Source organism: Pyrus communis, chromosome 3 (assembly GCF_041283825.1).
Source record: "Pyrus communis isolate YQ-2024b chromosome 3, ASM4128382v1, whole genome shotgun sequence".
In the NCBI taxonomy this organism is placed as follows: domain Eukaryota; kingdom Viridiplantae; phylum Streptophyta; class Magnoliopsida; order Rosales; family Rosaceae; genus Pyrus; species Pyrus communis.
In genome coordinates this window covers 22,235,426-22,259,764 of record NC_142567.1, presented here as the reverse complement: position 1 = coordinate 22,259,764, position 24,339 = coordinate 22,235,426, and the positions used below count along the sequence as shown (strand labels likewise).

General features: G+C 36.7%; 4 protein-coding genes across 4 annotated transcripts; 2 read left to right on the top strand and 2 right to left on the bottom strand.

Annotated features, from left to right (window-relative positions):
- Positions 1-555: 555 nt before the first annotated feature.
- LOC137715997 (uncharacterized) lies at positions 556-2,751 on the top strand. The gene is made up of 5 exons (XM_068455385.2): positions 556-727; positions 821-1,055; positions 1,236-1,411; positions 1,592-1,883; positions 2,404-2,751. The coding sequence occupies exons 1-5, from the start codon at positions 622-624 to the stop codon at positions 2,468-2,470; spliced, it is 876 nt and encodes a 291-aa protein (XP_068311486.1). The 5' UTR covers positions 556-621; the 3' UTR covers positions 2,471-2,751.
- A 2,829-nt stretch (positions 2,752-5,580) lies between these two features.
- On the top strand, positions 5,581-11,825 carry LOC137714900 (4-hydroxy-3-methylbut-2-en-1-yl diphosphate synthase (ferredoxin), chloroplastic). The gene is made up of 20 exons (XM_068454057.2): positions 5,581-6,082; positions 6,585-6,815; positions 7,337-7,494; positions 7,612-7,718; positions 7,806-7,906; positions 7,989-8,065; positions 8,363-8,482; positions 8,579-8,809; positions 9,133-9,249; positions 9,353-9,427; positions 9,512-9,589; positions 9,694-9,753; positions 9,840-9,902; positions 10,075-10,219; positions 10,359-10,497; positions 10,716-10,793; positions 10,870-11,029; positions 11,126-11,224; positions 11,323-11,427; positions 11,511-11,825. Exons 2-20 carry the CDS (start codon positions 6,608-6,610, stop codon positions 11,610-11,612), a joined length of 2,223 nt encoding a protein of 740 aa, XP_068310158.1. The 5' UTR covers positions 5,581-6,082; positions 6,585-6,607; the 3' UTR covers positions 11,613-11,825.
- Positions 11,826-13,503: 1,678 nt separating this feature from the next.
- On the bottom strand, positions 13,504-15,825 carry LOC137714315 (uncharacterized). The gene has a single exon (XM_088691333.1). The coding sequence runs from the start codon at positions 14,348-14,350 to the stop codon at positions 13,847-13,849; it is 504 nt and encodes a 167-aa protein (XP_088547459.1). The 5' UTR covers positions 14,351-15,825; the 3' UTR covers positions 13,504-13,846.
- Positions 15,826-17,333: 1,508 nt separating this feature from the next.
- LOC137714762 (protein disulfide isomerase-like 1-4) lies at positions 17,334-21,464 on the bottom strand. The gene is made up of 12 exons (XM_068453894.2): positions 20,619-21,464; positions 20,380-20,509; positions 19,642-19,807; positions 19,431-19,549; positions 19,237-19,317; positions 18,747-18,833; positions 18,543-18,617; positions 18,394-18,462; positions 18,229-18,309; positions 18,007-18,141; positions 17,832-17,888; positions 17,334-17,706 (listed from the first exon to the last, which is right to left on the bottom strand). The coding sequence occupies exons 1-12, from the start codon at positions 21,164-21,166 to the stop codon at positions 17,536-17,538; spliced, it is 1,719 nt and encodes a 572-aa protein (XP_068309995.2). The 5' UTR covers positions 21,167-21,464; the 3' UTR covers positions 17,334-17,535.
- Between the last annotated feature and the right edge of the window lie 2,875 nt (positions 21,465-24,339).

The following is a 24,339-nucleotide window of genomic DNA, read 5'->3' as shown; positions in this document are numbered from 1 at the left end:
TGTTTTTTAATTAATATTTATTAGAATAGGACATAGCTACTGTGTTGTCGATCATTATTATAAGATGTTAATGGTACAACTTGCGTTCACGGTACCTAAAATTTTTCTCTATTTTAAGCTTATAGTGTCAACTCAAACAAATTAATTATATATTTAGATCCATGTGTCAAGCAAGACTTGAGCATTATCACTTTTAAAGCAACTCAATACTTTTTTTTAATAGCTGCACAACTCAATACTTAGTTAAGTTGGTTAAAACAATATGTTTTCTCTTTACACTTCATCTCAAATCCTCTTCTGTCTAGACTAATTTAATACAAATTATCGCTTGCATCGAAGAAAACAAGAATACAAGGGTTCATTTTTGTTCATCAACAAGAATTACAAATTGCCCCGTCCCGTTGTATAATATAAAATTTTATTTTTTACTTGATTTTAATCTCACTTTTATCTTGAAACAAAAATTTTGCTACTTTTAACAATCTAAATTTCAAAAAAAAATTTACGAAAAAGAAAAAATAAATCAAACTTTTAGATTGCCGTTGTGTAAGTGGGCATCCGGTCCTCATCGTTGACGGACGACACATGACAAATTACGAGGGAGCAGACTAGCGCAGAGGGATGTACATTCCAACAAGAATCGCAGCCAGAATTCCCCTACTCACATCTCCTTCGCTTCCCTCCTCCTCCTCCCTCCGCAGCTTCTCCTCTTTATTCTCTCACCACCGTCAGTCAGTCAGTCTCTCTCTTTCTCGCACACCCATATTGAGTAAGAAAACAAGCATATCAAACTTACCTATTTCTTCTCATTTTTCTCCAGGCGTGCGCAAATTGGGTAATTTAGCGCCAGCAGCGCACATTAGTAGATTGAAACGCTGCGCTGCGAAGAAGATGGCTTGGAGTTTGGAGAAGAGCGACGCGGGCGTTGAAACCCACTTGGGGGTGGTCCGGCCGGCCACTGAAGCTCACGCTGAAGAGGCCGTCGGAGCTCTCAGAGCCGGAAAAGTCATTGCCGTCCCCACTGATACGCTATACGGCTTCGCTTGTGATGCTTGGTATGGAATCAACCCTATGCACTCCACCTGTTTGTTTAAATGTCTCTGTGTCTAAAACCCTGTTATTTGTTTTCCGATATCGGTATAGCGCTCTTGTTTTTAGTATGATGATTTATAAGAAAGCCCATACCTTTGTGTAATTTTGTAACCCATCCCTGAAACGGTGGAGAATAATTGCAGCTCTTTAGAAGCAGTGAACCGGATATATGAGATTAAAGGACGTAAGCATACAAGTCCTCTTGCAGTTTGTGTTGGGGATATTCCAGACATTGAGCGGTTTGCTGTCACGGACCATTTGCCCCATGGCTTGCTTGAGGCTCTCCTTCCAGGACCCGTGACCCTTGTACTAAGCCGAGGTATAGCGACAGAACAGAAATTTCTGTATTCAAGAAAAAAGAAAGTACTAAGAATTTTTTTTTTTCTGATAGACACCACCATTTGATTGATGCTTGATATCAATAGGGTTGATTTCGTTTCGGCTTTGTCACTTTCACATTCAGTGTTAAATAAGAAAAGCTAGTTTGGGTATTTTGCAGGGGAGTCAAGTATTCTTGAGAAGTCTTTAAACCCAGGATTGGAGAGTATAGGAGTCCGAGTACCCGACTGTAACTTCATCAGGGACATTGCACGCAAATTGGGGAGTGCATTGGCCCTTACAAGTGCAAACCTAAGTGGGCAGCCAAGTAGTGTTTCCATCAAAGATTTTGAGAATCTCTGGGAACACTGTGCTTACGTTTACAATGGTGGTGTGCTTCCTTCAGGCCGTGCAGGCTCAACAGTTGTGGACCTCACCAAACTCGACAGGTACAAGATTCTTCGACCCGGAAGGTAAGAATCCCATTGACTACGCTACCTTTTCTGTGATGTAAATGGCTGGGAAAATGAAAATATATGACATTATTGTTGTGGTTTGTTATTTAAATCTAGAAGAAGTCCTTAAGGAAATAATAGTTAACAGCTCATTAGAGATGAAGTACAGCTGAAGTATAACATATGGTGTATTTTGTCTCATCAATGCATTCTATTTATGGGAAATTTATTAAGTTTGTTTAGTACTCACTAGTCACTACACACGCAAAGATGACAGTAATAAACTAATAATTGGTCTAATGATGCCTTTTCTGCCGTTGAATTTAACAAAATTGTCGGGATAGCTATCGGTAATAATCATTTTTCTCCAGTTTTAAAATGCAAATATGTTTAGGATTCTTTTGATGGATCAAATCCCGAATGTTGCTCTTTAGATATGTCTTCTTTATATCCTCTTGTTTCTTTTTGCTTTGGGCATGCTGAGCTTTAGTACAACCAGGTTCGAGTGGTGTAAATATTCCTTGCTTTGCCATTGCAGTGCGAGAGACGAAACTGTTGCAATTCTCGGAAGGTTTTCTCTTGAGGAAGAAGGAACCGCTACTTAAACCCACATGCATTGCAAATTCCATGCTTTACATGCCTTAATGGCTGTGACCTGGGCAGCTGGAAGGTATGAATCGACGATATATACACACTTATAATCCGGAATTGAAGCAAATTTGTGATTGTAGAATCCTATTTGTTTTTGTAATTTTATATGACCTGAAGCGATCGATGAAGTTTGGATATAAGTTAGATTGGTTAAGTTCATTCACCACTAAGCTATTATCTCAAGTTCTGTTATATTTTAATACTTTTATATTTTGATACGAATTATTTTGTATCAGATGTATTTCAAATTTGTATTTATGCAAGTATATATAGGTGTTAGGGGAGAGCAACTATATGGAACAGATTCATCGTCATGTAGCTTCCCAATCCAATAATATATTATCATGTGGAGAAAAAATTGCACTTAACAATGTATTATTGGATACAAGACGTCACATGGCAATGAATCCATTTCATATAAGTCCCAATGTCTGGGAGATACTAGTGACAACGTCGTTTCACTTCTAGGCCTCTTGGGCAAGCCATGTTGGTACAACGTTATTTCCTTATGATATCGTGTCAAATTTGTAAGTGGAGGCTGTCATATTCACGAGCACAATAATATGGTCATGAGGACGTAACACGACATGATAACACGATTCAAGCTCAATATTATTCTTTAATCACATTTATTAGTCTTACGAACCCGGGTTAGCACTAGCACAGAAAAACGACACTTCTTCAAACTTCTTCACAAACCAACATGATGTATCAAATTTTGACCGATGGATGGTTATTTTAAAGTTTCAAATCCTCCAACTAAGATATGAATTGATTTAGACAAGTCTTTTTCATTTCATTTTAATTTTTTAGATTTTAAAAGTATAAGCGTCTTTGTTTGCCCGTGAATAAATTTCTGTAGGAATCATAACTGTTCCAAAAGCCATTCGATATTCAATACTGCCCCCAACTGAAACATAAAAATAAAAGAAAACTAATGAAAATGACTTAAAAACTATGAGTTTTAACGAAAATGACAAAAAGGTGTTGTAAGTGAATAGTATCATAATTGACTTTTTAGAGTAAAACTATGGTTTTTCGTTAAAATGAATAATACCGGAAGCTTTTCGTTAAAGTTCCCTAAAAATAATGAAGGTGGATTTGAAAGTGGTAACCTGAAACACTGGTAAATAGCTTGGCATATAACTAACAAAACATAGAAGGTAAAAACAACTTAAGTGAAGCCACTTAATACTACAGTCTAGTGGTATTCCTCTTCACTTGTAAGTGAGAGGTCTTAGGTTCGATTATCACCAAAGGAGAATTTGAATCACATTATTGCTAGTCCATTGTGATGTTAAGTCCACTCCCTCCTATAGATAATATCGTTTCCTCCAAAAAAAAAAGAAAAAACCAACTGAAGAAACGTAATTTTTGAAGTTTTTGAAAGCAGTATCATCTATCAACCAATGCGAAAGGATTCATCTCCTGAAAAGTGAAGTCCAAAGACAAAGTCCTTGAGTTCTGCTTTCATGGGCGCTTTCTTCTAATTGGTATTTATCTATATTTGTTTTTCAAGTTTGGGAGCCACCAATTCTGGCTCAAGGGCTTCGATGAGTAGACTAGAGCGTGTACGGAAGCGCGTGGGCAGCAATTTGAGTTGTAAGCCCAGCAGTTTAGTTTGTTACGTTGTTGTCTTCCGGCGGAATATGCCAAAACGGTGTATGCAAGATTCCTAGTTGTGCTTGCTCTTTGGCATCAAAACGTAGAGAACTCATGCTCGTTCATTCTCTCCAAATTACGCATTTAGTGACGGGTTAATTTTTTTTTTGGATAAATCACATTTTACCACCTCACCTTGGATTACATAACAAATGCATTTCTCATTTTTTAAACATTACAATGTTATACATCAACTTACGATTTATTGCAATATTAGATATCTGTTAAATTTTCTGTTAATCTGATCGTTAAATGATGACGTGGTAGGCGTAGGATACACTTTCTCCGCCAAATTTTGAAAAATAAAAAATGGGAAATTACATTTTACCACCTTAACTTTGAGTCACGTAACAAACGTATGCCTCATATTTTAACCATTGTAATGTCATACATCAACTTACGAATTCGTTGCAATGTCAAATCTCATTTTCTTATCCATTAATTTGTCAGTTAAAGCTTGTGCCCACTCCCTTGCCTACTGGGACTCCACGCTGTTGACATGTCGAAGCTAGCGAACAAGTTCAATGTAGATTCGAGAGAGAACGAGCACCAAATGCCACCGTCCCAACCGAGCGTGTTGTCTTCGTCGTCGATGGAGTCGTTCGAGTTGGAGTGAGCACTTCTAGATATGTAGGCGAAGCGGGAGATGCAGACGTTGAGAAAGTAGGAAGCGAATAGGAAGCCAGATCAGAAGAAAAGTCAAGGACGGAATGATTCCCCAGCGGAGAAGAAGCCGACAGTGAAGAAAGAGAGAACATAGACGAATGTGAATTTGAATTTGCGCTATCCGGTTCAACAATAGGGTCAGTACCCGTACTCACCGGTTTAGCAAATGATAATTATATATTTACTGAATGGGACTAGCCACACTCCCCCGTTGACAACCAAGTAGCATGGAGTTTCGGTAGGCGAAGGAGTAGGCCTTGCGCCTACCACGTCAGCAATTAACAAAGAAAAATTTACGAACAAGAAAACGAGGTCTGACTTTGCAATGAATTCGTAAAATAATATATGGCATTGCAATGTTCAAAATAAGAAATATGTGTTTATTATAAAACCCAAAGTTGAGATGGTAAAATGTAATTTGTTATTTGATAAGACAGTGAGGCGTGCGCCTAAAATATCATCATTTAACGACTAACTAAACAAAAAATTTAATGAAAATGTGACATTGCTATGAATTGTAGGTTAATGTACCCAAAAAACGATTTCACGGCAAGTTTACACGTTCTAAAAAAAACACATGCACAACGAACATGGACAAGCTTTGATTGCATCGTTATGGCGTTGGTTCCATGGCGCATAGATCATTAGACCTTATATTTAATGCCACTACCTACCACACTAAAATATGATTGGTGATTTCATTTGTTTACCCTACAAGCGTATACCTTTTCTATGCATATCAAATTTAATCTGCACTAAATCTCAATGAAATGGTTTACTGTTCATAAGCAAATTGTGCTTCCAAATTGCTTTCGTATTTTTATGTTAATACCGATTGTGGTCCCGGAAATCCCGCCATATGTATACGTTTTTCTTCCTAATTCCCTTCTCTCTTGAGGTTTTGTGGAGGAAGAAGGCTGAAAATTACTAAGAAGAGTAGCACACGCAATTATTAATGGCTTCGTGCTTTGTATGGTTAGACGACTTATTAGATACCAAGATTAAACATTTACCAGAAAAATAGATACCAAAACAAATGGTTTTGTCCATATCCTTCCGGCCACAAATTGGTACAAATTCAACCATTGAAAAACAAATTTCCAAAAATCCATTGACAACTCCCTTCTCTCACTCCCCATCCCACCACCAAATTTTCCAGCTTCTGGAGTTCCAGAGCCTTCTTCTTCCCGTTCTCACTCTCAGCTGCTCTGACTGATCATCTCCACACATCACTCAAGGTAAACAGAAAAAACCCATCAGCACAATCACCAGCACCCCACGTGTCCACCAATTGAGCATCCTTTTGAGCACTCTGGTTGTTGGTTTTGTAAAAACTCTTTTTGGGTTTTGAATTGCATTTGATTTATTTGTTTTTGTTAGGTTTTGTGTTTTGTTGATTGTTTTGAGGTAATATATTATGTGATTTTATGCAAAATTTAATCAGGAAAGTAGATAATTCAGTTGGTGTGAATGTGATTAGGTGGTGGATTGGTTTAGTGTTTTGGGCTATGGGAAAGCTGAGAAATCTGTGAGGAAGATCATTGTATTGAAGTTTCTTTAGCTGCTTACCTTAAGGAAAGAGTGAATTTGAAAACCCACAAATTCTTTTTCCTGTTTATGTTTTGGTTCATGATTAGTCAATAGTCAAAGTTCTTGTCTTGACATGTTAATTCTGAATTTTGATGTATAAAATGATGAGTTAACTGAATTTCTAGCAAATTGTGCTTTTGAATTGTGAAGGGTAAAGCTTTGCAGTCGTGGAAATGGCGACCGGAGCTGTACCGGCTTCTTTTACGGGTCTGAAAAGCAGGGACTCAAGTTTCGGGTTTGCTAAAAGTATGGATTTTGTGAGGGTTTCTGATTTGAAGAGGTTCAAGTCTGGCAGAACAAGAATCTCAGTGATACGAAACTCAAATCCAGGCTCAGATATTGCCGAGCTCAAGCCTGCATCTGAAGGCAGCCCTTTGCTAGGTTGTTGAACTCCCTAATTGGTTTAGTCAGCCTTTGTTTTAATGCATGTGTTGTGTTTTAGTCCTTGAAATTACTTTTGGCAGCTGCAAAAACGGGTGAAAGTACAGCAGATTGCTATGTTTTCTTTTGCCTTGTTTCTGGGTTTCTCAGAAATGCTGAACAAGAAATAATCGGTAGTTATTATTAGCTGGTTGTAATCTTCCTGTTAATCAATAATTCATTTACATGGTTGGAAATAAATAGCTATTAACTAGAAAGTTGTGAAATAACTGTTTGCTGGATGAGATATATCTATAAAGAAACCCGAGGTAATTGTTATTGTGAAAATGGAATTCTTGCCTAAACTAAGCTAATTGTATTAGGATCAGTCAAACTAAGCCTTGGCTTGATCACATTTATACAGTTTTCCGAGAGACGAAATGGAATGTAAGGTAGTATATATCAGCCTAATTATGTTTTTCTACCTTTATAAAGTTTCTTTCATATTGTCTAATAATTTTTTTTTTTTTTTTTCAATTTAGTTCCTAGGCAAAAGTATTGTGAATCCATACACAAAACTGTCAGGAGGAAAACGTGCACAGTTATGGTTGGAAATGTGGCTATTGGTAGTGAGCATCCCATAAGGGTTCAAACAATGACCACAACTGACACAAAGGATGTTGCTGCTACAGTTGAACAGGTTTGATAGTTCCCTTTTTTCATTTATATACTAGTGGATTGACCCAACTTGGTATATCTATGATACCTCTGGGTCTGATTCAGATTGTTGGCATATCAATTTCTCCCTTGTTTGTAGGTAATGAGAATAGCGGATAAGGGAGCAGATATTGTTCGGATAACAGTTCAAGGGAGGAAAGAAGCAGATGCTTGTTTTGAAATTAAAAATTCCCTTGTGCAGAAAAAGTAGGCTTCGTTGTTGTATTTTCAGTGGTTAAAGATCTACTCTTTATGTTGTTTAAGGCCTGACCATGTTTCAATCTATATGTGCAGTTATGATATACCTTTGGTGGCAGATATTCATTTTGCTCCTACTGTTGCACTGCGGGTCGCTGAATGCTTTGACAAAATTCGTGTCAACCCTGGAAATTTTGGTACACAGTTCACTGTTCAATGGTTTTGTTATATTCTATTTGAAGGGAGTGATTGTGGATTCATATAGGTGTTTTATTGCAGCTGATAGACGGGCCCAGTTTGAGAAGTTAGAGTACACGGAAGACGACTATCAGAAAGAACTTGAGCACATTGAGCGGGTAACCATATATCTATCAGTACATGGCCTCTGCTTGTGTCCACTGTTAAAGGCACACATTAATGTTTGAGAAACTGATGCAGACTTAGATTTTCATTAAAGTTTGATACGTATGTGTGAAATGGTAACTATTTTTTCCAAAAGTGAATTGACTATGAACAAAATAAAATAAAGAGATTAAAGAGGCAAGTATTTTGTAAAGCCTATATTGTTGGGTATCAAACAATCTTTTATGTTGATACACAATCATGCTCTAATGTGCTCAGTTTAATGAAAGTTATGTTCTCAACAACGGCAGGTTTTTACTCCATTAGTTGAAAAGTGTAAGAAGTATGGAAGAGCAATGCGTATTGGGACAAACCACGGGAGCCTTTCAGATCGTATAATGAGCTATTATGGGGATTCTCCTCGAGGAATGGTGAGCAAAACATTGTCTTTTTGCTGAAAATAGTTCAAGCTTGTTTGATGTACATACAAACTCATTGGGTGTCATTGACATGTTATTCCTCAACAGGTTGAATCTGCATTTGAGTTTGCAAGAATTTGCCGGAAGTTGGACTACCATAATTTTGTTTTTTCAATGAAAGCAAGCAACCCAGTTATCATGGTCCAGGCATATCGTTTGCTTGTAGCTGAAATGTATGTTCAAGGCTGGGATTATCCATTGCACTTGGGAGTTACTGAAGCTGGAGAAGGTGAGGATGGGCGAATGAAATCTGCAATTGGTATTGGAACCCTTCTTCAGGTACTATTGAATCATTATGTTGAGGTGTTGTGATCGATTCAAAACCAGTAAACATCGTAGGGATTATTCTGATTTATGAAATTATGTGCCAGTAATGCACTATTTTGTTAAGTTGACTTTAAGAATAAGTATTTGCGTACTGCAACTGTGCTTATGACAGATGATAGGTTTATGATAGATGGAAGGTTCGTCTATTTGTGTATGTCATGTGATCCTGCACTTAGTTCAATAGTCCAATAGATTGAAGCTAATATAAATGCTACGAAACATTACATTTATAAGTCATGTCTAGCCATAATGGAACACTAGAATTTTGCATGCAGGATGGCTTGGGTGATACAATTAGGGTTTCACTTACTGAAGCACCGGAGGAGGAGATAGATCCCTGCAGACGACTGGCCAACCTTGGTAAGAGAGCAGCGGATCTTCAGCAAGGAGTGGTAGGATTTTACAATCTTCTGTTTGTTGATTCATATTCTTGATCGCTTCTATTTTAGAAATTGAAAGTCTAATCAGCTTTCTTGATGGCATTATTTGTATCAGGCTCCATTTGAAGAGAAGCACAGACATTATTTTGAATTTCAGCGTCGATCTGGTCAACTGCCAATACAAAAGGAGGTTAGCCTAGATCTTGAGATTGAATCAATTAGTGCTTCATATTCTTTTTTCTTTAACAGAGATAATGAAGTCGTCAAAACACAGGGTGAAGAGGTGGATTATAGAGGTGTCTTGCACCGTGATGGCTCTGTTCTGATGTCAGTATCCCTTGACCAGTTGAAGGTACAGTTGAAATCATACATCCTTTATTCCATTCTATTGCTTTTTTTTTTTTTTTTTTGGGCTTGGGTGGAGAAAGTACACTGACCTTTTTGCTTTCGTTATAGACACCAGAGCTCCTGTACAAGTCACTAGCAACAAAACTTGTTCTCGGAATGCCATTTAAGGTCTTACTATTATTCCATTTTACGCTTCATATTGTACATCATGCAGGTTTACTGGGATTTTCATTTATATAGTTCTGTTAATACAGGATCTTGCAACCGTTGACTCAATCTTATTGAGACAACTTCCACCTGTTGATGATGCGGATTCTGTAAGAACCCTACTGAACTTTTCTTCATTACTTTAGAAATAATCCTGTTCTCTCTCTCTTGCTCCCCCAACCATTCCCCCAAAATTTTATTTACTTCGTAATAAGCTGCTTGTGCATTAAGTTCTTTGCAAGAACAAGAATAATGTGACAGTTTTCTTTTTTTTATGATCAGCGGCTAGCTCTCAAAAGGTTGATAGATGTAAGTATGGGTGTTATAACACCATTGTCAGAACAGCTAACAAAGCCATTGCCCAATGCCATGGTTCTGGTAAATTCGAAGGAGTTATCAACTGGTGCATACAAGCTTTTGCCAGAAGGTGAAGCTTTGTTACCGAAATGAGTACTGAGTACTGAGTACTGATGCTTGAACACATCCCTTTTTTCTGTGTGTGTTGGAGGACGGCTACCCCTGTTTTATCTTCTGTATTTTTTTATTGTGAGTTAATTACCTTGTAGGTACACGGTTAGTGGTCTCACTACGTGGTGATGAACCCTATGAAGTGCTGGATATTCTCAAGGGCATTGATGCTACAATGATTCTCCATGATCTGCCCTTCGGTGAAGATAAAATAAGCCGAGTGCATGCTGCGAGGAGGTAATGACTTTATAACTCATATAAATCATCAAAATAAAATTTCCATTGTAAGAATTTCAATCTAGAAACCTAGGCCCTAGACACTTCAACCAATATGAAATTTGTTTTCTCCGTTCTTTGGCGCTGTTGATTGTTAAATGACAGTCCATGTTTTAACTTCTTGTATTGTTATGCACATCTTTCCTTCTCCTGATAATATGAAGTCTATGTTTCTGTAGGCTATTTGAGTATCTGGGAGACAATGCTCTAAACTTCCCCGTAATACACCATATTCAGTTTCCAAGTGGAATCCATGGGTAATTACATGATACTCTTCCCTTCTGTCAGAGATCCACGGTATTAGTACTTCTAGCTTAATTCCACTTCGTGCAGGGATGACTTGGTTATCGGTGCTGGTACCAATGCGGGGGCCCTTTTAGTAGATGGACTTGGAGATGGTCTTCTCTTGGAAGCCCCAGACAAGGACTTTGATTACCTGAGAAACACATCTTTCAATTTACTACAAGGATGTAGAATGCGGAATACAAAGACGGTAGGGAGTTTTCTTACGAAATATAACTGAACTTGACATATCATAAAGAGAGGATGGTCTTAAACAATCGCCATACATGCCTAAATTTCATTTCAGGAGTATGTTTCATGCCCATCCTGTGGCCGAACTTTGTTTGATCTTCAAGAAATAAGTGCACAGATACGAGAGAAGACATCACACTTGCCTGGCGTTTCAGTAATTACCTTATTCTTTAATGATCTTGAATGGTGATTGTCTTTTATTCTCAGTAATCCAATGGTCTCTGTAATTTGTTCTCTATTTCCTTTTTCTAGATTGCGATCATGGGTTGCATTGTAAATGGACCCGGGGAGATGGCTGATGCAGACTTTGGGTATGTTGGTGGCGCTCCTGGAAAGATTGACCTCTACGTTGGGAAGGTATTTCCTCCGTCCAGCTTGAAATTTGTTATCGGTTTAGTTTGAAGAACATAAACTAAATACGAGGTTGAAATGTGTTTCAGACGGTGGTGAAGCGTGGAATTGAGATGGAGCATGCAACCGATGCCTTGATCCAGCTAATAAAAGATCACGGCCGCTGGGTTGACCCTCCTGCGGAAGAGTAAAAGCCGGTAATTTCTGATCATCGCATATTGAAAGTAGAGGGTATTCAAGAGAGAGAGTTGTCCCACATTATGTTGTATACTCAAGTAGCCACAGTTGAAAACAATAAACGATGACTTGATCTCAAAGAAAATGTGTTGCCTTATATATTGGCACGAGTTGACAACATTCACAAGAGGCCAAAAGTTGAAAATGCCCCGCACTTGCATACCAAATTTATCGTTGGCATATTTCTTATTTTTTTTATACACACTTTATTTATACTAAAAGTTTGTTTAGATTTGTTTTTAAAATGATTGCAAGCGTTTTTTATAAAAATGTTTTTAGAACCAATCTTTAGTAAAAATGCAAGTAAATTCTGGAAAAGCACTTAAAGTTCTTCTTGGAAGAAGCGCATAATTGGTGCTTCTTGCAGAAAGCACTTCAAGTGCTTTTAGAATCCAAAAGTTATTTTTGTTTTAAATAGCGCTTTCAGTCATTTCACCTGCTCTCCGGTTTTTATTGGTCCCACCCACACATTTTGTATGGTGCCTTAAAAGAGGTTCCTCCACTTATGAATATGTACGAGTTTGTAATTTACAAACTTTAATGTAAGAAGAAATTTCTCATTAGCTATGAGTGGTGGCCAAGCCATGTTCAAAGATGACCCAAAAGTGAAATTTACAGATGCATGGTAAGCAAAAAAGACGACCTTGTTTAGCATGAGGAGGTTTTTCATGACACGGATAGACCACCATGATATCCTGTCTCAGATTCAATGACAAGTCACAAAGTATAGCACTGGCAATATTCTCTCTTGTGGAATTTGCTCCCTTTTCATTTTTTTAAAAGTTTATTAGAATAATGACTTGTTATAAACTGATCGAGATCAAACATGGACAATATTCCGATCATATATTGGCTAATCAAATATTAAAAATAATCACTTTAATCGATTTCCCTATTTAATTCTGGCCATAAGGAAGTTGTGGTCTTTGTGCATAGGAGAGTTTGTGCTAGGGTTGGGCACGGTTCCTGGCCGATTCCACCCTCAAATTAGAACCGGAACTGAAAAATATAAATTATTCAGTTCGATGCTATTCCACTTAAACTTTTTACTAAAATCATATAGTTCGATTTACAATGGTTCCGGTTCGATTTTGAGTGGTTCCGCCAATATAGAAGCTGAAACTGATATGAATGATTGGGTTCTGTTCTTGAACTTAAGTTGACGTTTTTTTTGTCTGAACGATTTTTTACAATTTATTTTATCATGATTCAATTCGATTTTGCGATTCTGCAGTATTATGCCCATCCATGGCTTGTGCTCTCATTTAATCTTTAAACTTTAAAGATGCCGAAGCAAAAGTAAAAGCTACAAAAGCATAAAAAATGGAGAGAAGGTAGAAAGGAGGAATAAGTTCCAGTAGCCCAAGTATTCACTTTACAAAAAATAAAATAAAATCTTTTTTTTTTTGGCACAAAGTCGACATATCTACTTCGAAAAATAAAGATGCAATAAAACGAAACCAACAAAAAGAATAGATGTATAATTGATGACAAGTCACGATTATCTATCTTTTTTAAGAACTGAAAAAACTCACAGCGATACTTCAATCTCTTCTTGACCACAAATTTGGGTTTCAAACCAACAGCGAATTTCTAACCCGAAATCTCTAGTTTTTAGTTTTAAAGAAGTCTCATCAATCTGTCATTTACACAGGACCAGCAGCTCCTAATTTAATTTACCATATTTATCATTCACCATTTATTTCTATCCTTCCTTCTTCACACTCTCCATTTATTCACAATCATCGCATTGCAATCAACGGGATAAATCAAATCATCGAATTATATATAATCTAAATCGCAATTAAAATGGCACGTAATCATCAAATCAGAAGAAAAACGAGCAACTCCAAATCTGTAAATCCAATTATTATATTATTTCTAAAATAGAGAAGCAATACACGAATCACTGATATTTGACTAATCAAGTATCTTACCCCCAAAATTTAAAAAGAAAATAATAAAAATAATCTACCTATCACCACTCCTCCGCCGCCGCGCCAAAAAATCAAGAATCGAATTGAATCACCATTTTTCACCGCCGTAGAAAACCCCAATTCAATCATATACTAAACATGCCCAGAATTTAAACAAAAAATTACGAGAAATTAATACCATAAAATTTAAGATTTAACAGTAACCTCTATAAGTAGAAGAGCTTCGCGTATGAAGACGATTGAGTGTTTCTTCAGAGAATCTCTCTCCTGGCGGCGTAACCGTACTGAGATCTACGGACGTTATCTTGACGCTTCTTGTACACGAATCCTCCCAGCCCTACCAAACTGACTCCGACGATGACTCCGAACGCGATCCCCGCCTTCTTTCCGGTGCTCATTCCTCCTTCGGAGGACTCCTCTCCGTCGCCGTCGGCGTTGATGTTATTGTGATTGATGTCACTAGGAACCGACGGAGCCGAAGAGGGAACCGAAGGTTCGCTGTCAGGCGACGGCGATGGAGTCGATTGCGGCGGAGCGGGAGGAGAAGATGGAATTGGTGAGTCGGCCGGAGCGTTCGACGGAGATGGAGGGAGGGAAATCGGGGATGGAGATGGCGGTGAAGGTGCATCGGCGCCGGGTTGCGGCGATGGAGTCGGGGAGGGCTCTGGCGGAGAGGAAGAAGAGACGGCGGTGCTGAATTGGACTAGGAGGAATGCGAGAAGCAGAGGCGAGAGGAGTTCGATGAACCTCGACATTGTTGACGGAGGAGGCGGCGTCGGCTCGAGGTGTTTGTTTCCCGAGAAAATGTAGATCTGATGGGAAAGTAAGCAGAGAGGAAGTTGAGATTTTGGGAAGCAGTTTTGAAATGGAGCGGAGGAGATCTGAATTTGAAAGGAGGAGACCTCGGGAGAAGGGAAAAAGGGGACGGCCGAGATTGAAGGGGAGGGAAGAGGGGGAGTCAGATCTGGACAAGTAGGTGGAGTAAAGAAGCAGGGAGAGGAGCGATACACTGGATCTAGAAAAATGCGGAGGAGATTTAAGTTGGGTTTTTTTGGAAGTGTGGAAAAGAGTTGGATGATATTGTAATTCTATTATTTTATTTGGTCTTATTTATAAAGAGTTGTGTTTTTTTTTTTCTTTTTCATTTTTTTTTTGTTGGAAATGCAATATTAGGAACTATACTTTATTGAATTTGAAATGAAAACGATATTTTAGACTATGCTATTTTACGAGGTTCATTCAGTATTATAATCCAATAATATTCTTTTTATTTGTAAATGGAAGTTTTAGATTCAATATTATTAACAGTTCAATCTTCAAATTTGTGTAAATGAAGATAATAATATCACTTGCATCTCAAAAAAGAAAGTACATTATTGTATAAAAAAATGTATTGGACTCCAAATGCAAAGCGAGCAGCCATTTTCTACTATGGTCTAATGATATTCCTCTTTACTTGTAAGTAAGAGGTCTTTGGTTCGATTATTGTCAAATGCGAGTTTAAACCATATTATTGTTAATATATTATGATGCTAAATTTACCCTCTCTTCTTTAGTGTAGATAATATCGTTTGTTAAAAAAAATTGCAAAACGAGCACACGAAGGAGAGGAAGGGACAACGTTTAAAAGGTGAGTTGGAGATGACTTGAATTGTAAGGACATGAGAAATATGAGCTTTAATTGCTTGGTGGGTTTATTATGAATATTAATTTCTTTATTTATGGGATGACTTGAATTGGAAGGAGATGAGAAATGTGATTTATCAAACACAATAAACGCGGCAAGAAATATCTTTATTTATGTTTTGCAAGCTACTGTTTTTTATGCAATTTGCACATGATATGATGGGGACTAATTTTCATTTTTGTTACCTTTTAAAAACCCTAACTCCAAATTGGAAAAGGAATATTTGATCATCCAAAGAAAAGGAATATCTAGGAAGAAAAATGTGGAGTGAAATACGGATGGATGTGTGACTCAACCTGAACTTGACCTTAGATGGGTAGGTGGTCGGATCCAAGGGTCACTAGGTCGTGTTTAGTTGTCACACAGGAATCGCCGTATCGGGTACGGTGATTAACGAGTTGTGTTTGGCGATAACCAGATCTTGTTCTTGTCTAGAGTTATTATGTCATGTAAGTCAATAATTGAGTCGACGTAGGTTTTATTTATCGTAATATGAGGATCAAAGTATTGACAACCCACTAAAAACACAAAAAAGAAAGAAAAAAAAAATCCAACAGCTGTTTTATACCTTATCAGTTATGGCATTACAACAAATACGTGACAGGATGGCCGGGCTAAATTGCTAATGGGTTAATTTGTTTTTCTTTTTTGAAAGAGGACAAATATGGAAATTAAACTATATACATACCATGGATACCAACCACAAAATTAAAAACTTTATTATCCTTTATCCAAAAAAAAAAACATAAAGCAAAACAAAGGAATGCATTATACATGAATTTATGGGACAAGGATCATTTCCGGATCTTCTTTGTGAGGATTTGATCGTGTCCGTTCAACGTATATAGTGCAGTCAATTTTCATTAGGTGCTATTTATATTTAATTTTAAATTTTAAATTTAATATGATTTCTAACCGTACTATGTACGATAAACAAACATAATTGATTGATTTTCCAGATCCCCACAAAGAGGATCCAGTGAGGATCCTATTCCGAATTTATGGACATGATTGTCCATCCAAATATAGGATAAATAATGAACAGCGGAGCGAGAGGTCTGGTTTTTTTGTCATTGACAATATGGCTGTCCAACCATATATGATAAGAGAATTAACAATTATTATTCACTTAATATGAAATTAATTATGCCTATGCAAAACAAATTAGAGTCCATTTGCACATGGACATGGTTTCACAAGCATTATGCATACAGGGATCTGCTTAAAAAAGCAATAACAATTATTAAAATTCCAATTAATGGCTAATGGGTACTGAAAAGAATTTGCATGAAACAGATTTATCGTCATTGAGCGTCATATGCTAATAATATATAGAGATGTGTAAGTTTTTATCCGCATGACATACATTTTTATCCACCTTACCACTGTAATGTGTAGAGCCATAGTTGGTAACACGTCGGCTCTAGACTTTCAAATCCGGTGGGCATCTTTGAATAACTCTGAATATAATTTCAAGCGTTAAGATGTTCATTTTCTTCTTTACCAATCTATCTTAAATTCTAAGGGTGACAATTTTGTTGTCTTATCATGTAACGCTACTAGATCATGATTGCATGAGAGGCTGTTCTATTTATGCCAACTCACGTTGGGCTACAAGTGCCCTACAATGTTTGACTCAAACAAAAAAAAGGTACCCTACAACTGATGGACCACCCTACCTAAGTCTCTTGATAGGCATACGAGAACATAAAAAGTGTGTTTTGAGACTAAAAAGAACATCTTTTTCTTTAAAAAATAGCCTTAACCACTTTAAATTAAAAGAATTTTTAACAGAAATTTTTCAGTACTGTTCATTTTAACGAAAAATTATATTTTTACACAAAAAAATCAATATTATTCACTTTACCTTAAAACTCAAAATTTTCAAGTTATTTTCATTAATTTTCCTTAAATTAAAAGCCACTTTTATAAAATTGTCAATTTAACCTTGGATAATTAGCTACAATAAACATATTTTGACATTTTGTCGATATCGTGGTTGGATTAAATTGATGCTTTTGTAACAAACTAAACTGAAATAACACATTCAATACATCAACAAGAGATTATTCAGGGTAAGTTTCTTAAAATTATCCGGACATCTTTTCGGGATTTATATTGCGAATTTGAGTTTCTCATATCGTTTCTGATCTCCCTATTTTCTCTTCTATGTGACAAGTCTCTCTTTCTCTACCACACGTACGGTGATGGCCAATACTAACTAGGCAGACAAATTAGCATACGCTATATTCCTCACAATTCATCCTTCGAATCTTCGGCGCTGCCGCTCCCTTTGCTCTCTGTAGCAGCAGAACCCTCGGATTTTGGTGTTGAGGCCGGCTTTTGGAGCTTGAAGGGGATTGATGCGTTTTTCTTGAGGAATTTGTAGAATGCCACCACTGTGCGGTCACCGTCTACGGTAATCTGTTTGGCATCAAGGAAGCAGATAGTCTACGTCAGACACAAAACAAGGAAGAACAAGAAGATATGTGCAGAAGCTCTTGTTGGATATAAGAAAAACATAATGAACGATTCTAAATGCCACTTACTGGATCAAAGCTCTTATTTCCCGCTGGGAAGAATAGAAGTGTAGGGAACCCATCGGCCTGCAAAATCAAACGAGCAGCAATTAATTGCAGAGTTCTTGTTTCCAATAGAGATTCACTTTTTACCCTTAGGATATCGACATTAGGCGTAAAAACAATAGAGTCAATTTGACATTACCTTCGCCCTGGGATGCTCATTTGTGGTTCCGTCCATCTTCGCTATAACAATAGAGTCAATGCCTCGTAGATGTTTGGCAAGCTTGTTGTAGGTTGGCTCCAGAGATTGGCAATGCCCGCACCAGGGTGCATATATCTGAGATAATGATTCTTCAAAAATGAGGACCTTGCAAAGACAAATTTTAATCAACTATTCGTTTGTTTCTTAGTTTGCAGTGTTTACCTCGAGAAGAACATCCTTTGACTCATCCAAGACAATTTCATCAAAGTTATTCCCAACAACTATTTTCACATCCCCGTCGTTCTGTGCCAATCAAAGAAAACATATAAGTTTGAATAGAGAACCAAGACAACACAATTAGGAGGATGAAAGAAATTTAACACTTACACTTTCAGGAATTGGGTCCGACTTATAGAAAGGTTTAAGCTTGTCCTCAATAAAGTCCTCCCCAAAAGCCTAATGAAAAATGAATTCACAAGATACAGTTAGAATGTATAAAATGAAGCACACAGAAGAGAGAGAGAGAGAGTAGTCACCTTTAAATTAGCTAAGGTCACCTCTCCGTCAAGAAAAAATTTCCTACCATCGTCATTTCCAGTGTACCCAAGAACCTATAAGGAACAATATTATTCATAGCAACAAATAAATCCAGGAACATGTAAATTGCAACTATACAATCTATCTTCTATCTTTCCAAAGTAAAGTAAGTGAATTGAATACAAAGGTTAGGAAAAGCTCACTGTTGGAGCTTCACTAGTGACACCGAAATAATCCGAAACTGGCTTTCCGATATCTTCATTATCCGTTTCCACATATACAAAGATAAGCTGCAAGCAACCACACACATTATACAAAGTTAAGTTGCAACCCTCATCCTTTGTTAACAAAAAAAGAATGCGATGTGTAGCTTAGCAGCCAAAAAAACATCAGAAGCTCAAAATTATGCAGGTCATATATAGTGGCCACAGAGAACAAATGCAACAACACATTCAAAGTTAATAGAAACTGACCAACCTACTTAAAGGACAAGGTATGTATTAACCTTTCTATTTTCTATTGAAACAATATTTTGTTAGTAAAAAGAGATGAGCACAAACTGAAAACCCTAATAAGGCCGAAAAAAGGGTTCCCTGGAGTTTTTCAAAAATCAAAGCTGGTTATTTTAGATGCTCTTGAACAGTTTCTGTGACAGCAATCCAACTCATAGCGAATGGCGAATAGTAACCATACCTTTCCTTTGAAAAGCTGTGCAGCCTTTTGAAAATCAGGGAGAACCTTCTCTGAATCTTTTGAAGAGGCAAAAAGCAACAGCTGAGAATAGAAAGATTACATGTCAATCAGCATGCGATGTTTAATACTTTGTTTTAAAGAGTTTCATATTGAAGTCACATCTATGAAAAAAAATTCACACATGTAACAATTACCTGTTTCTTAATAGTACTTTCAAAAATTTGTGGGGCATTATCCCTGGTAAAGGTGATAACCAGAGGTAGCTTGTTCGCAAAGACAAACTCCACAATTGCAGTCTTATCAAATTTACCATCTGCAGAAATGAGAAAGTGAGTATATAGTAATGCAACCCAAAATCTCAATCTGAGAAATCTTAGCCAATGTGATAACAATAAAGAAACTAACCGAAATAGCTTAGTTTCTCAGCCTCCTTCTTTAGCAGGACCAAAGCAGGGCGCTTAACTTCAGCGTCAAGATGGAAAAGTTTTGCCACCTTAGGATCTACAGTTTGGTAAAAGGACACCTCATCTTCAAGTCTTGAAGCAGCAGCAAGCTCGTCACTCTCAGGACCCTTTTATCATAAGAACAACACATAATCACAACAAGTATTGTATCATGGGAGACAAATTACAAAAGTTAACAAGAGTAAATTCTGAGATCTTCCAGCCACCTTTGTCTTCCTTTTTCTGTTTCGAAAAATCATTTTAAAGATACCAACTTTATTATTAATTTATTACATGAAGAAAAATCCAAGTGTTTTGTATGCTTCATTGATCACCTACTTTTGAATTCCTATTCTAGATTATGTGCAATTAATCAAAATGCAAAATTCAGCAGATCCCCAATTCGGCATTTGACAGCCAAACTTGTCCTAATAGATTCGGCTAGTTCCATGTCCACGTATATTACTCAAACAAACTCTAGGCCGTCAACTAAAAGCCGATCGCTTGGACCACATTCTAAATTTAAGATTAATTCCATTCCTAGACTATGAAGAGGCAACTGTAACCTGGAAGAAAATTTTCAATCTCCTTATTACCGCCACCAGAGTTTACGACCAACCAGTGTATTATGCACATTAATTATAATCTAATGCATTATTATAAAATCACAAAATTATACATTTCAGATTTCATAACATACCACCAAAGAGTTGAGGTAGCCCAAAACGACTTTGCTTTCAGCAGTCAATATGCGTTCCGCATCCTCCAATGTGGTCACGTTTTGGATGCCAGGTCCAATCTTCTTCTTAATCCAGGTTACAATTCCCTCCCTGAATTCACAATTCCAAAAATTTATAACAATCCATAAAATTTAAAAATTTAAAAATCGGCCCCTGCAATTTTGATAATTCTATCAAATTAACCAAAAAAGAAACTCACTTGGTCCTTTGGCCTGCGTAAGGCTTGTGAACGCCATCAATGAAGAAGAAGATAGTCGGGAAACCCTCGATGCCGTACTCCTGCGACAGCTCGTTCTCCTCTGTGGCGTCGACCTTGGCCAAAATTACATCTTCCCCCTTGAGCTCGGTAGCTGCCGCCGCGTACTCCGGTTTCAAGGCCTGGCAGTGTCCGCACCACGGCGCGTAGAACTCGACCATGACGAACCTATTCTTCTCCACCACATCGCTGAAGTTCGCCGCCTTCAAAACGGCGACGTCCTTCTCGTCCACCTCCGGCTCCTTGTACGAGTCCTCATGATCGCCACCCTCGTCAAAATCAGAGTAGTTCTCGAGATCATCGTAATTGTCCTCGTCGTAGTGGTCCGGATCTGGATAGTGCGGCGCGTCGTCGCCGTGGTCGGTGGGCTCCTCGAGGAAGCTGAGATCCTCATCGTCGTCGTCGATGGGATGCGATTCCTTGCAGAAAACCGAGTGGGAGAAGAAGAGGAGAGCGCTGAGTGCGAACGCGAGAACGAGTCGACTCGCCATTTTTGAGCGAGTTCGGGGATCCAATGAGTGAGAGTGAGATCCGGTTTTAGCAGGGGTTTATAGTGGAGGAAGGATGGAAGACAAGAGGAGTTAAGGCCTCGTACGACGTCGTTTCGTAGGGGTCAATAGAAATGCTTTACCGTTGGAGTTGCCGCTGGATTTGGTTCTAAAGCGTTAAAGCATCTTTCACGTTGACCGGCATTAACTCAAAAGCATTTTATAGATTGGAAAGCAACTTAAGAAATTACCAAAGAAAAAAAAATGTAACTTCAGACATAAATTTTTCTTGAGTGTTTTCGAGTACTTTGAATCTTCAAGTGACAAATTGTAAGCGGCGTGGTCAAGAGGAGTGTTTGTTTTTACATCACGGTGTGAGTTTGAATTTCTTTGATTTAATAATCTAACATTTAATTTTACAAATTTATTATTTAACTCAAAAAAAAAAAAAATCTTAATGTCATCATAAATCGAATTCATTCAACCATTGTTAAGCAAAAATTGAAATCTCACTAAATTAATAGAATTTTGGTATCTCGCCTTATAAATATATACACATATAAGCTGCTAAACCCTTGTCGATAAATTGATATCTTGCTCAATTTATAGAATTTAAGTGGTATCAAGGCCATTAATTTAATGAGGTTAAATTGTATTGCATCTATATATAAAGCCGGCAGGCTTTTGAACAGTAGTTTTTTGAGTCACAGGCTTCACCAAAAAGAAGTGGACAGAAATGCGCCTCAAACAAAAAACTTCAAAAGCATTTCAAAATAAAGCATCAAATTTGGCATGGTTTTTTCATCATATAAATAGTGTTTTTTAATATTTAACTATTTACCGTTGATAAACAGTGTTTTTAATATTTAACTTTTTCCCGTACAGTGTTTTTTATTTTATTTTATTTTATATTTTTTTATAAGTAGTACCTCACAATCGGTTAACAATAATGTAATTCAATTAGTTGTTTATTAAATATTATTTTCTCTATTCTTAATGTAAATTCAATAAAATGTAGATCAAAATTGAAGACCGATTTTATTATGTGGATTAAGCTACTTTAATTGGTTTATGAGCGGTTTTTTTCTAGCATGGTCTAATATTATTCATTTAAAACGTGTAAGTTGCGTCTAACACACCGTGATTCAAAAAATATCCACGCGTGCATGAAGGCTAGTATAATCTTAAGTTTGCATGATTACAGCTATTATAATTCATTAGACTCCAACGGGGTTTTAAATGATTTAAGAACTAATCCTACTAGCCTGTGTATAAATCAAAGACTTTAGAGTTTTATAAATTTTGGGCTAAATATATAACATAAAGTAGATAATAACTTTTTTTTTTTTTTTTAAAACCATATTATTGAAACTAAGAGATTGTGGTGTAGGTTTAGCTTCATAATGGGCTAGCATAAAAACAGCCCAAAATAATGCATCAAATGTGGCAGGGGTATTTTAGTCATATAAACAGTGTTTTTTAATATTTAACTATTTACTGTACAGTGATAAACAGTGTTTTTAATATTTAACTTTTTCCTTTACAATGTTTTTTTTTTTTTAATTAGTACCTCATAATGGATTAGCAATAATATGATTCAATTAATTGTTTATAAAATATTATTTTCTCTATTCTTAATATAAATTCAATAGAATGTAGATCGAAATTGAAGACAGATTTTATTATGTATATCCAGCTGCTTTAATTGGTTTATGAGATGTTTTTTCTAGCATGCTATAATATTATTTATTTAAAACGTGTAAGTTATGCGTAACATGCCGTGATTCAAAAAATATCTTCTTGCGCATGCACGAAGGCTAATATAATCTTAAGTTTGCATGCTTACAGCTATTATAATTCATTGTACTCCAACGGGGTTTTAAATGATTTAAGTACTAATCCTTCTAGCTTGTGTATAAATCACAGACTTTAGAGTTTTATAAAATTTGGACTAAATATATAACATAAAGTAGATAATAACTTCTTCTTTTTTTTTTAAAAAAAAAGGGTATTATCTAAACCAAGAAATTGTGGAAGTAGGCTTAGTCTCATAATGGGCTAGCATAATATGATTTAAATTCGTCTTTAGCGAGAATCGAATCTAAGACCTTTCGCTACTAAATATAATACTCTTTTAAAAAAATTCAAACGACCCCTTAAAATGTTTCATTATAGAAGTATTTTGTTTAGTCTCATTATCGTGCATGTGGTAGCTTTGTTTCGCTTGATTAGTTAACAACTGATTCTAAAGTTTCAAGAACATGATAAAATCCCTCCAGCTTGAGACCGTCTTACGTAAGGAAACAAGTATCATGAACATCTTATGTAGTTTAATGACTTGATGAAGAGGAATTTAGACAAACATATTTCCTAATCCTAGCAATCCTCAACTAGCAAGTTGCAAGTCTTATGACGCGTGAAGAGATGAGAAAAGCAACTAGGAGTTGGGATCGGCTCCATGATCTAAATAAATAAATAAATATTAATTTTAAGTTGAAGATGTTTACATGATCTCCGCACGTTCAATTTCTTGCCATGGAAGCAGCACAAAGCTTGCAAGCAAAGGATTCATTCGTCAATGGATCTCAACAAATGGTTTCTTTACTTTACTTCTAACGCAGCTTTTGCTATCTAAAATCGTCTAATAGGAAACCTCTTCAAAGGTTCTGAATCAAGACGACATAGTCCAACTATCTCTTGATCTAATGATATTTTACTACTTTGTCCGTGAAAAGTTGCACAAAATGTATGTTGGGTAATTTGGACTATAAATGGAGCTTTTCAAGTGGTTCAAATTTGTTAAAATCGTTCTTATTAGACCCCGTTTTGTTTTGTTTTCATTTTCACCAAAAAAATTGCTTCACTTTAAAATTAGAGTTAATTACATTTGTACTCTCAAGTTTAGGTACCATTTCAACCTCTTACCTCAACTTACAATTTGCACCCCCTCCTGTTAGTCGCTTCGTTTTATAAATTCATTGATATGTCATACCTCTAGTTGTTAAGCTGTTTATTTGATCGTTAAATGATGGATTGGAAAAAATGTGCCAGAGATTGCACATCAAAATATACTTGGCTTGGTTGCTTTGAATTGAATATAACATATTGACAACCAGCTGCATCACCAAAGCCAGTGATTTTCTTGAAGACCTGTACAGCTTTTAGAGAATTGCTAA